The 11,817-nt window shown below is 38.3% G+C and overlaps 3 protein-coding genes across 11 annotated transcripts in view; all 3 read right to left on the reverse strand.

Moving 5' to 3' along the window:
• ppp1r13bb (protein phosphatase 1, regulatory subunit 13Bb) overlaps positions 1–466 on the reverse strand; it is a 36,581-nt gene extending 36,115 nt beyond the window's left edge. For all 8 annotated transcript variants that reach the window (XM_033648667.2, XM_033648664.2, XM_078173790.1 and 5 more), the window contains exon 1: positions 98–466. The gene's annotated coding sequence lies outside the window, so the exon portion shown is untranslated. The remainder of the gene's footprint in view (positions 1–97) is intronic.
• Positions 467–1,832: 1,366 nt separating this feature from the next.
• LOC117271014 (adenosine 5'-monophosphoramidase HINT3-like) lies at positions 1,833–4,407 on the reverse strand. 2 transcript variants are annotated; one of them, XM_033649083.2, is made up of 5 exons: positions 3,913–4,407; positions 3,717–3,834; positions 3,002–3,071; positions 2,744–2,870; positions 1,833–2,346 (listed from the first exon to the last, which is right to left on the reverse strand). In XM_033649083.2, the coding sequence occupies exons 1-5, from the start codon at positions 3,997–3,999 to the stop codon at positions 2,299–2,301; spliced, it is 450 nt and encodes a 149-aa protein (XP_033504974.2). In that variant the 5' UTR covers positions 4,000–4,407; the 3' UTR covers positions 1,833–2,298. The 2 variants fall into 2 exon arrangements, with proteins under 2 accessions (XP_033504974.2, XP_033504973.2); XM_033649082.2 differs by having other exon boundaries at positions 3,717–4,407.
• A 130-nt stretch (positions 4,408–4,537) lies between these two features.
• LOC117271089 (adenosine 5'-monophosphoramidase HINT3-like) lies at positions 4,538–11,293 on the reverse strand. The gene is made up of 5 exons (XM_033649187.2): positions 11,003–11,293; positions 8,882–8,999; positions 8,549–8,618; positions 7,102–7,228; positions 4,538–6,326 (listed from the first exon to the last, which is right to left on the reverse strand). The coding sequence occupies exons 1-5, from the start codon at positions 11,102–11,104 to the stop codon at positions 6,177–6,179; spliced, it is 567 nt and encodes a 188-aa protein (XP_033505078.2). The 5' UTR covers positions 11,105–11,293; the 3' UTR covers positions 4,538–6,176.
• Between the last annotated feature and the right edge of the window lie 524 nt (positions 11,294–11,817).

Here is an 11,817-nt window from a genome sequence, read left to right on the forward strand (position 1 = left end):
CAGGCAGCTAGCTCGCAAAGCAACGCTGAGACGACTCAAAGCAAATGACACGTAATAAATTAATAGTAATACGTCATAACATTTTAATAACACTCACCAATGTCAGAGACAATTCATTGTTCCGGGGAGTAAATCTCAGCTACGCTACTGTTGAAGGCACGTAGCTCACCGCACCAGCTGTCAGCCAGCCAGCTAACGAGCTCTGTACTACGGTGCTAGCAGTGTTAGCTGGTCTCACAGGCGGCTAACGGACGGTGTGCACGGCGATCTCTCCGCTCTGCTCGGTCCTTCTGCGCGCACTGACTGCACATCGGCACGAGCTGTCGATGGAGGGTGCTTCAGGCAAACAGAAATGAATAAACATCCATCCAGAGTGGCTAACTCGTTTTTTTACGGGCGCTATGAATCATCGTTAGCAGGCTAGCAGTGAAAATACAAATAGCTGGGATCCAGTTGTTGACGGCGCGAGGGGCGGGGCTACACCGCAGCAGCGCGGCGTCACGTCAACGTAGAATGTCAGGAATGTAACGTCACCGGCCAGGATACCGGTTTGTCAACGGCTGGTTTGATTTCAGCTTTCTCCAGCTAACAGAGTGTGTCCAAAAATCAAATAAAATACGTATTATATCATAACTAATTCAACATATTTGTATATAGTCTTTACAGCGACTCCACACACCGTTTTAGTGTGATAGAGGCTGCTGATTACATATAGATAGGCTCTAGATCCATTATCGGACAGGTATCAATATCTATCTATCCATCTATCTATCTATCCATGTGTCCAGTTCTCTTTGTCCAAGTGGTGTTGCTGTCCCCAGCTGAACAAGGCTCACAGGCATATTCAGGAGTGTGGGTGGAAAACTTGTTACCCAGGGCCACAATGGCACTAATTACCAAGTAATTATTGCCATTTTAGTAATGGCACTCATTACTAACTCATTGGTGTCATAGCTAAATTAAAACTGGCTGAAGAAGTCAGTTGAAAGACTGAACTTTGTATCTCCTGTTAATGCAGGAGAAGTAGATGCAGAGTTTGCAGGATGTTAACATGTCCAAAGGTGATAACATGCCAAATAGGTAATTTAGGTAAGTGAGATAGAGAAGCACTGAGTCTGAGAGATTATGTCATTTGTTTTGAGTGTGGTATGAAAAGTTATTCCAGACTCTGACTTGCAGTTGATGACGGATGTTTTAGTTTTGGGCCCTGTTTCATAATTTCTGTACAACAACATCTGTATGAACTACAGAAGATTCCAAATATGAAAATGCTGCATCGCGGCAGGCTGGTGTCAGAAAATGACCAAAAGGCTAATTTTTGACATCTCTTATTTTATTGTTTTTGAATAAGTAATACAAAAAAGGGTTGAGGGTCAGTTTATGAAGCCCATATCGTGTGTTGTCCCTCTCTGTTATTTAAGTTTTTTAAGTTTAAATTTGAAATCTTGAACCTGACTCTTTCTCCTTGACTGCTGTAACACTGGAATTTCTCAATTATGGGATCAATAAAGGTGTATCTTATCTTATATTATCTTATCTTATCTGTCCTGCCCCACTGTAAAACAAAAATACTGACAATAGTTGCAAGCTACACCACTGACATCTAGTGGCTGACAGAAAGTTGTGAAAACCAGTGATGCATCTTGAGTCACTGCTGATAACTTTGTTTTCTGAAGATGAAAAAAAAAAAACCTGCCAACAAATCCTTCAGATATCTACGCACCCACTGGCACACACTGTCACACACTGTCAATCTTGAAAGCGCTGACTGAATCCTGACCAGTAATATGCAGCCTTTGAGACCTTTGTCATAGATGATCCCACGATTAAGAGCTTCTCAAGATCTTTTATTAAAATTATATATAACATTACATTTGGATTAAAAGACAGATTGCACCCCAGTTCATCAAATAAATTATGACACAAAGATATCAAATGCATAAGCAGCTGTTTCAATTGATGTACTTCATATTAAACAGACAAGTAAACATACAAAAAAAGTGATTGTCCATCGCTGTAAATACATATCCTAAATTCTGTAATTCTCTCCTCATTGCATAACTTGACATTTAATAGGACTAGAATGCATTTTAAAAAAACTTTTATCACTTCCACCTGAACAAACAGCCCTTATTCCACTTTTATCCACAACTTAATCACCAATACATTGAGGAATACACATCATAAAATGTCAAGTCAGATGGACGGTGATTTGAAATTCTTAGTGTAAGGGGATTACAGTAAATAACCTGTCAACATAAAAAAAGACAGTTGCACCTTCAGACTCCTTGTATCTCTTCATCTGACCTTGCCACGAGTCCTCAACTGAGACAGCACCTTGTCGACCTGCAACAGAGCAGAACAAGGAACTTATACAGTATTCACATTATTGTACTTAAGTGTAATAATAATGATAATAATAATAAAAATTAAAACTGCTTATAAATGACATTTATACATAAAAATGTATATAATATTTGAACAGTGTACACAACAACAGATGTACGAGATGTTAACACGGGTAGCTCGTTTCTGATTTTGACAGACTGAAGTCATCGCTGTAGGGAGACTCAAGTGTGGCATTAAAATTTTAATTAATAATAAATTAATCTAATTTTATGAACCATTTTACACGGGTTTTTTTTATTATTATTATTTATCATGGTAAACAGCTAAAATTATTTTATTGGCACGCTCAAGTCTCCACAGGTAAATGCATCCATCCATCCAAGATATCACTCACTGTAATGAACCAGTGAGACTGTGGCCCGTAGTGAAGCTGCGCCTTGAAGTTCATCTTACTGGCTGGAGCCAGAGCGTGGAGGTGGAGGTGGGGAACAGATGAGAATGGAGGAATGTGAAACCCCATCCTGTCAGTGCGAGTGTGAAAACAGACACATGAGCATAGGTTTGCAAAGAAATGATAAAAAAAAAACTTGTCATTCCTCTGAAGCAAATGAAGTCACAACTCTGATGATGTCATCTCAGCAGACTGACTTACCTGACGTCACTCAGGTCGCCGACTTTATTCTTCTCTAGTACACTGGTAGCCATTTCTATCATCCGCTCCACTAGGAACAAACAAATCAAATTAGTATGGTTCCATCATACAGCCTAAAAAGTAAGGGTACCATCTAACCATGATAAGGGACTGTTCATTACTTATGAGAGGGGAGACAGTGGTGCAAAATGTTGCAGGCATGTCAAATATTTTTTAAGCACTGGGGAGGGACTTGTGTTTTTTATGGTATATTCTGCTAAAGCGCGCACACACAGCGGAGGATTTGCATTTCGCTTATGAAATTAGCTGTTTCAATTCAATTCAATTCAGTGGAACTTTATTTAACCCGATGGAAATTCTTGTGCCAGAGAATGCTTCAAATGACAGTGGCACTAACTACAGTAACCACAACCTAATGTTCACAACCAGTAACAATCACTGGGTTTCCTCTTTTTCCTCTTTACTCTTCTCTGTATCTTTTTTTAATGCTATACAAATAAAGCTGCCTTGCCTTGTCAGTGTCTTCAATTCACAGTTACATGAATTTAAGGATTATCTCTCCAGTTTCTAGCTCTGACTGATGGTCCCAGGCAGTATTTCCTGTAATAAATCAATGGCTGCTGACTCATCTGTCTCTATTGAACTCTTACCAATACTGACCTGCTAACAAACAGTGAAACAGACATGTATAGATCAGAGTCCGGGTCTTACTCACCCAGAGGTATGTGATCCCCCTGGAGACATTTGCAGTTGTCAATATGAGTCCTGGGAATAACGAGGTAGTGATGTATGGCTCCAGGCTTCATGTCACGGAAACAGAGCAGCTCATCATCCTGTACAGAGACACAGAGGCAGAGGCAGGAGTTTACACTGTTTACTTCCTGAACATGGAGGAAGAGTCGGGTACTCACGCTCAGCAGGATCTCTGTGTCAGCCTGGTTGTTCACTATCAGGCAGAAAGGACAGTCTTCGATCCATGAAGCGTCCTGAGTCCCCATTATTGTCTCTCAAGTTATGTCGTCACTGTAGTGTTGAGGCTGAATACCTTTGAAGTCTGAGCGTGTCTGCTGTCAGGAGTCAGGACGACCAGCTGCTGACAGAGCTCATCGAGTCGCTCCAGTGCTGCGTTCATGGGAAACACGGAAATTCCAATGTCAAACTACTCAAGTATGAGCTGTCAGACATTGCATCCGTGTAAACCAAAACGCTGGTCTGTATTAAGCGGTTAATAATTACTGGAAAAGAAAAACTTCAAACATTAAGGCTGCTACCCTGTGGTTCATACCGTATTTACACATTTTATAATCCTTGACACTGCATTATTGTCACGCCAAAGCGTCTGCTTCATTATTCTCGACAAGTAAAATGAAAACACTGTAATACATGTTGTACACGCATTCCTCAAACTTATGTCAAACTTTATGGATTTTTATTCCTCACTAAAAAAAATTAATGAATAGAATAAAGCTCTTTTAAGAACAGACCAAACTTGAAATGAACTTTGCTAAAAACATACCCTGAAAAAAATCACAACACTGACAGTTTTGGGATTTTTATTCTGTACAAATAATTAACAAAAACAACAACAAGAAAAACTCTGGAGTGCATTTAATAAAAACCTGCATGTCTTTGGACTGTGGGAGGAAGCCGGAGTATCAGAAGAAAACCCACGCTGCTACAGGACGAATATGCAAGCTCCACACAGAAGAGCATCATAAGGACCTTATGGTATCAATAACGTATCTCTGGTACCTTCTCTGTCCCTGTCACAGAGATGGCTCTTGTGTAAGTATCTTTACTATTTTGGTTGACATCAATACATGGTATACATTCTCAAAGAAATGTGTGTTTAATTCAATTACCACAAACTCAGTGACACACCAAACATGGAGGCACACAGTATTCTAGTGTAGGAAGTACACAAGTTTGTTTCTGAGGCTTATAATGAGTTTGTGGTGGTTATCATTTTCACATGAATGTGTTTTTCTGGTTAATTTCAGAAAATTTTGGAAAATGTGTTCAAGGACTTTCCAGGATGTATTTTGTAGTAATAAACAGAAACTCTCTTCAATCCCAAAAGGACAGATTGTAGTTGTGCACACAAATAAACACAAGTACACACAGTACCATGGCATTTAATGGAGTCAATCCATTTTTTTTCCATATATCACCAACCATTACAGTATAATTCATTTCACACTTTGCCACCATACATACATTCATACACACATTAAAGCTATAGTGCGTAACTTCTGTCGCCTCCCAGCGGATAAAGCGTTATTACAACAAATAAGCCGACACTTCCATGTACACAGAGTAACACTCTGTACACAAAGTATCACTCGCCACACACCGTGTACACAGAGTAACACGTGGCGAACACCAGGCTGCTAACATTACATTACGTTCATAGCACCATTTCCAAGAAAATAATAAAGTACTAGGTCCAGTACATGTAACAGCAACACATACTACTCATAATATAATTATAAACCAAGTCACTTACTTATCCAACAGCAGCAAGGCAACATCCATATCTGCCCTCAGTCCAATTTCTTCCTTCAGGGCTCTCCACCGAGGAAAAGCGACGCCAATACAAATCCTTGTTTGCCTTCTCGGTCGGTCACTTTCCTTCTTTGCTAATAGAGCTTCAGCCGAACGTCCAGGCTTTTTCTTTGTGGTAGGATCCACTTCTGAACCGTATCTCGGCCACTTCTTTGTTGCTTTCTCTTTCTACCTGCACTCTACCTCTTGCTATGACACTCTCCACTCTTCCTCCCCCTCCCTTCTTGTTGCGAGGAAGCATTTCCTGTGTGCCAGCGCAGGAATGTCGCCGGTCGACACGCATACTAAAAATGATATATATTGAAAAATACTGCGAGATGTTAGAGGAGCTGATCAGCTGATCAGCATTATGTCATCTCCTCTAGTAGTGGCTTGGGTGAAACGGACATTTAAGGACACGTAGAAGTTACGCACTATAGCTTTAAGCCAACAACAAACAGTTCATACAACTGTTAATCAGCACAGACTGTTTGCTGCACACAGACATTCAGTGTGGTCACTGTCTCTACAGTGACGCTTCAGTCCTTTGGTTTTCCTTTAATATCTAATTAATTTACCTGCTTCATTATCTCATTTACCGACTCAGTTCCCAGATATTGCTCTTGACAGTTTATGATGTTGTCGTGCCCAAACATGGTAAACAAAAAGCACCTCCTGCACATAGCTCATTCTGGTCCAGAGACTCCTCTGACATGTTTGTTGCTCCTCTCTTCTTGACTGGTGGAGTTATACCCTTGAGACGCTGCCGAAGACTGCTTTCCTGTAAAGAGAAAAACATTCATGGAGACAGGGCAATGAAAGTCTCAAGATCAAAGGAGAAAGTCACTACGCGTGTTTCAGAATCTACATTTACATCTGATGTTTAGCCACAGGGGTTTAGTGTTGCTGGAGCCCACAGGAACAACGCTCCACAACGCTTTTTTTTCTCAGAGTGAGGATTAGAATATATGTCATTCACATAAACGCTTGAAGATCCACTCATTACTAAAAGTGTATGTCATATAAAAACTAATGGTCAAAGCTGTCACAGTGGATGAATTCACGTCATCAACTCATGCATTGAGTAACATTACAAGTTAATGTTTCATTTTATAGTTACAGTCTACTAATAAAACTCTCCACAGTATGAACAGTGGTTACATGAGCCTCAAAACCAGCCACAACTCAGCCCTGAGCAGAGTGACCGTCCTCTATTGACCAATCAACAGACTGCAGTGTTCACAGCTCCACCTTTTAGTACCAGATCTGTGTGCTAGGTACCCCAACAGAGGGGGGACCAAAAATGGGGACAGTACAGAACGGTTCCATTGGTACCATCCACAACTTTTCACAGTGGAAACGGAATAAAGGCGAACTGAACTGAATCGTACCGGACTGCTTGGTGGAACAGGGGCTCTAGAGCAGATTTCTAGATTACTATAAAAACTCTGAAATTTTCACTTTGCATATTTAACACTACAATGACCCTAATATTATAAGAGAATTGTCAGGAGTAAGGAAAGTGGTATGGGGGATTTCTAGTCTTCGACACTCACAGTAACAAACCTATAGGACCTTGGAATGAACTTAAACTCCAGGTACTTGCAGATTTTACTGGCCGGGGCAAGCACATGGAGGTGGAGGTGATCAACTGAAGTGAAGGGAGGTTGGTGGAACCCCAGCCTGTGGAGGAAAACACATCAATGTAATGATAAGCACACTGACAAGCAAATAAAAGTACAGTTTTGGGGTGGCAATCTCTAGTGGTTGTAGTGATTGTGATGGTAGTCGGGTGACTTAGTGTGAAGGGTGAGAAAGTCTGGATGAGAAGTAGTTGGGGTGGATGAGTGGGGTCAAAAAACACAGGACTTAGATCCAGGAGAACACTATTAGTGATAAAACTGAGTTAATTGTCATTGGCACCAAATCCACCTTAGCAAAAACTGACAGTTTCACACTCGATATTGATGACCAACACATTCTCCGACCTCGTCACATATCGACATTTGGTCAAGGACTTTCCACGTCCACATACGACGTGAAAGGTACCCTGGGTGCGTTGGTTGTTGAAGTTCTGGGACACAGTGTCAAGTTCTGCCTGTTACATGCTTTGTCTTCTTTCAAGATACACTTCTGTTTTCACAGGCAATGTATCATTTACATACAGTCTCTTTCAAAATAAACGCACTACGTTGGTACAACACCGCGAATTGTAGTTTTTTTCCTTCAACAACTAATTCACATGGTAAGGCTTAGGAAAAAAGAGCAGGGTTTGGCTTTAGAAGCTAACAGGATGCTAACACTGCTCTCTTGTATGAAAGTCAGTGTTTGTTGGACCCATCCACTCCAGTCAGACTTTTGCCACCTTAACTTTCGTCCTTGTCCCGCTGCGTTTCCCCCTGATGCTGCCAGGCCCCGTTAAATTATAAGTGCAACTGGCCGCATATCATGCTGATGTTCAAGGACCCTTTTTATCGTTGGTTTATGTTGCCGCAAGTCACTGCCCAAGTCCTGGATTTCAATGACTTCGGAGTGAGAACAGGCTCTGATTATTTCTTAGTTTCCCCCTTCCTGAAGGTTAAGAGTCTGGGCATCATCCTTGACAGCACTCTGTCATTCCAAGCTCACATCAGTCATGTAACTCAGACTGTTTTCTTCCATCTATGCAACATAAACTCCCATCCCTCACACCGCACAGTACCGCCATTCTTGTTCACACCCTGGTTACATCCAGTATTGATTACTGTAACTCGCTAAATTACCACGATGACTTTAAGATCTCACTCCTCGCTGAACTTTTGCACATTCACACCCTGACCATTGGGATTTCTAAATACAATGGCATACTTTGATACCGTGATACCACCCAAGTCAACACTCCACTGATCATTTCTCAGAATGTCAAACTATTCCTTAATCTGTGTGTTCATTAAAAGTCAACACACACACACACACACACACACACACACACACACACAAAACACACTGCCTGTCTTTATCTACCTCATGTCGTTTGTATCAGTGATCCCTCGGTCGTGTAGGACAGCTCTCCCCATTTCAGCCATCCTTTCAACTGTTAGATAAAAGACTCAGTTATTTCTTTGTAAAGACACAACATGATAAAACCTACAGGCAGCATGAGAAAGCTTAAATATCTCCTTATTAATAGTAGTAGTAATATTATCATTAGTAGTAGGTGAGAGTAGCAGTAGGCCTACTGGCAGCAGTACTTTAGTAGTTTTAGTAGCAACAATAGTAGCTGTAGCAGTGCAGTAGAAATAGTGGTTCAATGGTACTTGCAGTACTTATAATTTGTAGTGATCCACTATAACTGACCGAGGTCAATGTGTCCCTGGTGCAGCGAGAAGCAGCTGTGTATGTGCTCTATGGGTACAACCAGGTAATGGTGAGGAGCAGCAGGCCAAATGTCTCTGAAACACACCAGCTCCATGTTCTGTCCGAGAGGATGGAAACAAAGAGATGAAACAAACACATGTTAACCTGTTAACAGGCCAGTGAATGCAGCATTGTTAAAAAATATTTGTATGTAAAAGTTGTGTGTGGCAGGAAACATAAAGGCATAAAGGCACTTCCTCCTCCACTGTGGGGAAAAGACTTTCACAATAATTTATTTTCATACTTAGACCCAATTTTTTTTCTCATATACTAATTTTTAAACATATTCTCACTCGGTCCTTCATACATTCTACTCTTATTCATATATATTTTAACTAACACATTCATGTTTATTCATACATTAAACCCTCAAATTTCTATATTTTCAAACTTATATTTCCAGTGTATATTTTTACCCATATTCATACATTTTACTCTCTTATTCAAATTTATTTTAAACACATTTATACATTTATTCATACATTTAACTCTCAAATTTATATATTTTCAAACTCATATTTATACTGTATATTTATACTCACACATTTTCACTCTCATATCAGAGCGGTACAATTTCACATACACATTCATACATTTTACTATAATATTCATATATTTTAACTCAAATATTTATACATTTTTTTCAACATATTTTCACTTTCATACATTTTACTTTTTTATATTTTTTTTTAACTAACACATTCCTACATTTTATTCATAAGTTTAACTCTCACATTAATATATTTTCAAACTCATATTTATTTGGTATATTTTTATGCACACATCCATACATTATCACTCTCATGTTTGTACAATTTAACACACACATAAATGCATTTTACTCTCATTTTCATAGGTATTTTAAACTAACAGATTCATAGATTCATTCCTATGTTTAACTCTTAAATGTATATATTTTCAAACTAATATTTATACTGTATACTTTCATGCACACATTCATACATTGTTACTCTCATGTTTGTACAATTTAACACATACTTTGATACATTTTACTCTAATCTTTATATATTTTACTCACTCCTTCATACATTTAACCCTCTTATTCATATATATTCTTAACGAACACATTAAGTACACTTGACTCTTAAATGTATATATTTTCAAACTTATTTAATACTGTATATTTTTACTCACACATTCATACATTTCACTCTCATTTTTATATATTTTTACTCACTCCATACATTTCACTCCTATATTTTTTTAACAAACTCATTCACACGTTTATTCATACATTTGTCTCTCCTTTAAATATCTTAATATTTTCATATCTAAACTGTATATATTTTCACCTACACATTCATACATTTTTCTCTAGTTTTCATATATTTTAATTCACATCTTTATACATATTACACTTTTTTTCCACTCAGTCCTTCATATTTTTTACTTTTTTCTAAACTTTTTTAATTGACATTAATACAGTTATTAATACTGTTAATTCTCAAAATTACATATTTTCAAACTCGTATTTATACTATATATTTTTTCTCACACATTCATACATTTTACTCTCTTACTCATATATTTTCTAACTAACCCATTCTTACATTCATTCATACATTTGACTCAAGTATCTATCTATCTATCTATCTATCTATCTATATTCATTCACACATTCATACATTTTCACTCTCATATCTGAACTGTATATTTTCATGTATACATTCATACATTTTTCTCTTCTATTCATATATTTGAACACACATTCATAGCTACATTTTGCTCTTATGCACATGCAGTCAATGTACAGAATTTAATACATTAATATTATTACTAATATATAAATGTATGAAGAAAATTTAAGTTTGTCTTAATAAACTACATGTACAATATGATGTAGGAGAAGAGTGTATGTTTGTGTAAGAAAGAGTACAGCATGGATGTATAAAGGGAACAGATAAAACCAGAAGTAGAACACTTCCTAAGTTTAACCAAAACGTGTTTAACCCACAACACAGCTGACGTAAAAGTGTAACATACCGGGAAAGATGAGTTGTACCCACAGTTTGAAAACTGTACCTTTAAAAAGTATCTTACCTTTTTAATGATTCGCGTTTCTTTGTCTTGCTCGTTGGCTATCAAACAGAAAATACAAGTTTCATCAATTTCTTCATTTGAGTCAGGTTTGTCTTTCGCCATGTTTCCAATGTTTATCTGAAAAGTGTCAGTTCTTCCTGTTTCAGGTCTCTGCTGGGAAACTTCTCTGTCATAGGCTGGAAACCTGCCGGAGATCGTCTATGTTTGCGAAGAGATATCACTCGGTCTAGTTTCCCTGAGCCCTCACACCAAACACTGTAGGCATACAGTTGCCATCTCTTTACTGTCTGTACAAACATAAATAAAACGTATTTCAAGGATATTGTAGAGGAAGAAATGCAATGTAATGAAGTGTAGATAGTTTAAGTTTTATGTAGCTTTGATAAAAAACTATAAATATTTTCTATGACGTAAGCCAATCAAATTTAAGATATAAAAACGTGGTGCCTGAAATCAGAGGTGGAGTGAAACCTCTGATTCTTCTATTCTTCCTTCCTTTCAATAAATTTAATTTAGACCTGAGTGAGTCAGTTACAATCTCCCGAGTGTTTCATCTTCTTAATTATGGATCTTTGAGGGGGTGATGACTTCCTCCTATTGTGTGAGGATGTCCCGCTGTAATTTGATCACAGTAACTGAGTCCTCAGTCACACAGTAACAAGACACAAAGAGGCCAGTGTTAATGATCGGTAAAATCAATTGTGTTAAATATAATCTGGACATTAAAGGGGAAGTTGGGTATTTTTCAACCTGGACCCTGTTTGCTCATGTTTGTGTCAAAGTGACTGATGGAAATAATACTTCTTGAAATCCAT

This window comes from Epinephelus lanceolatus, chromosome 13 (genome assembly GCF_041903045.1).
Source record: "Epinephelus lanceolatus isolate andai-2023 chromosome 13, ASM4190304v1, whole genome shotgun sequence".
Taxonomy (NCBI): Eukaryota; Metazoa; Chordata; class Actinopteri; order Perciformes; family Serranidae; genus Epinephelus; species Epinephelus lanceolatus.

Coding starts and splice junctions, on each gene's coding strand:
- LOC117271014 (XM_033649082.2), bottom strand. CDS start 3,999: ATGGGGACTCAGGACGCTTCATGGATCGAAGACTGTCCTTTCTGCCTG. Junction 3,072..3,716: donor GGGGGATCACATACCTCTGG/GTGAGTAAGACC, acceptor GTTTGTTCCTAG/TGGAGCGGATGATAGAAATG. Junction 2,347..2,743: donor AGTCTCACTGGTTCATTACA/GTGAGTGATATC, acceptor GCTCTGTTGCAG/GTCGACAAGGTGCTGTCTCA.
- LOC117271089 (XM_033649187.2), bottom strand. CDS start 11,104: ATGGCGAAAGACAAACCTGACTCAAATGAAGAAATTGATGAAACTTGT. Junction 7,229..8,548: donor ACTGATACAAACGACATGAG/GTAGATAAAGAC, acceptor TTTCCTCCACAG/GCTGGGGTTCCACCAACCTC. Junction 6,327..7,101: donor GGTCCTATAGGTTTGTTACT/GTGAGTGTCGAA, acceptor TTCTCTTTACAG/GAAAGCAGTCTTCGGCAGCG.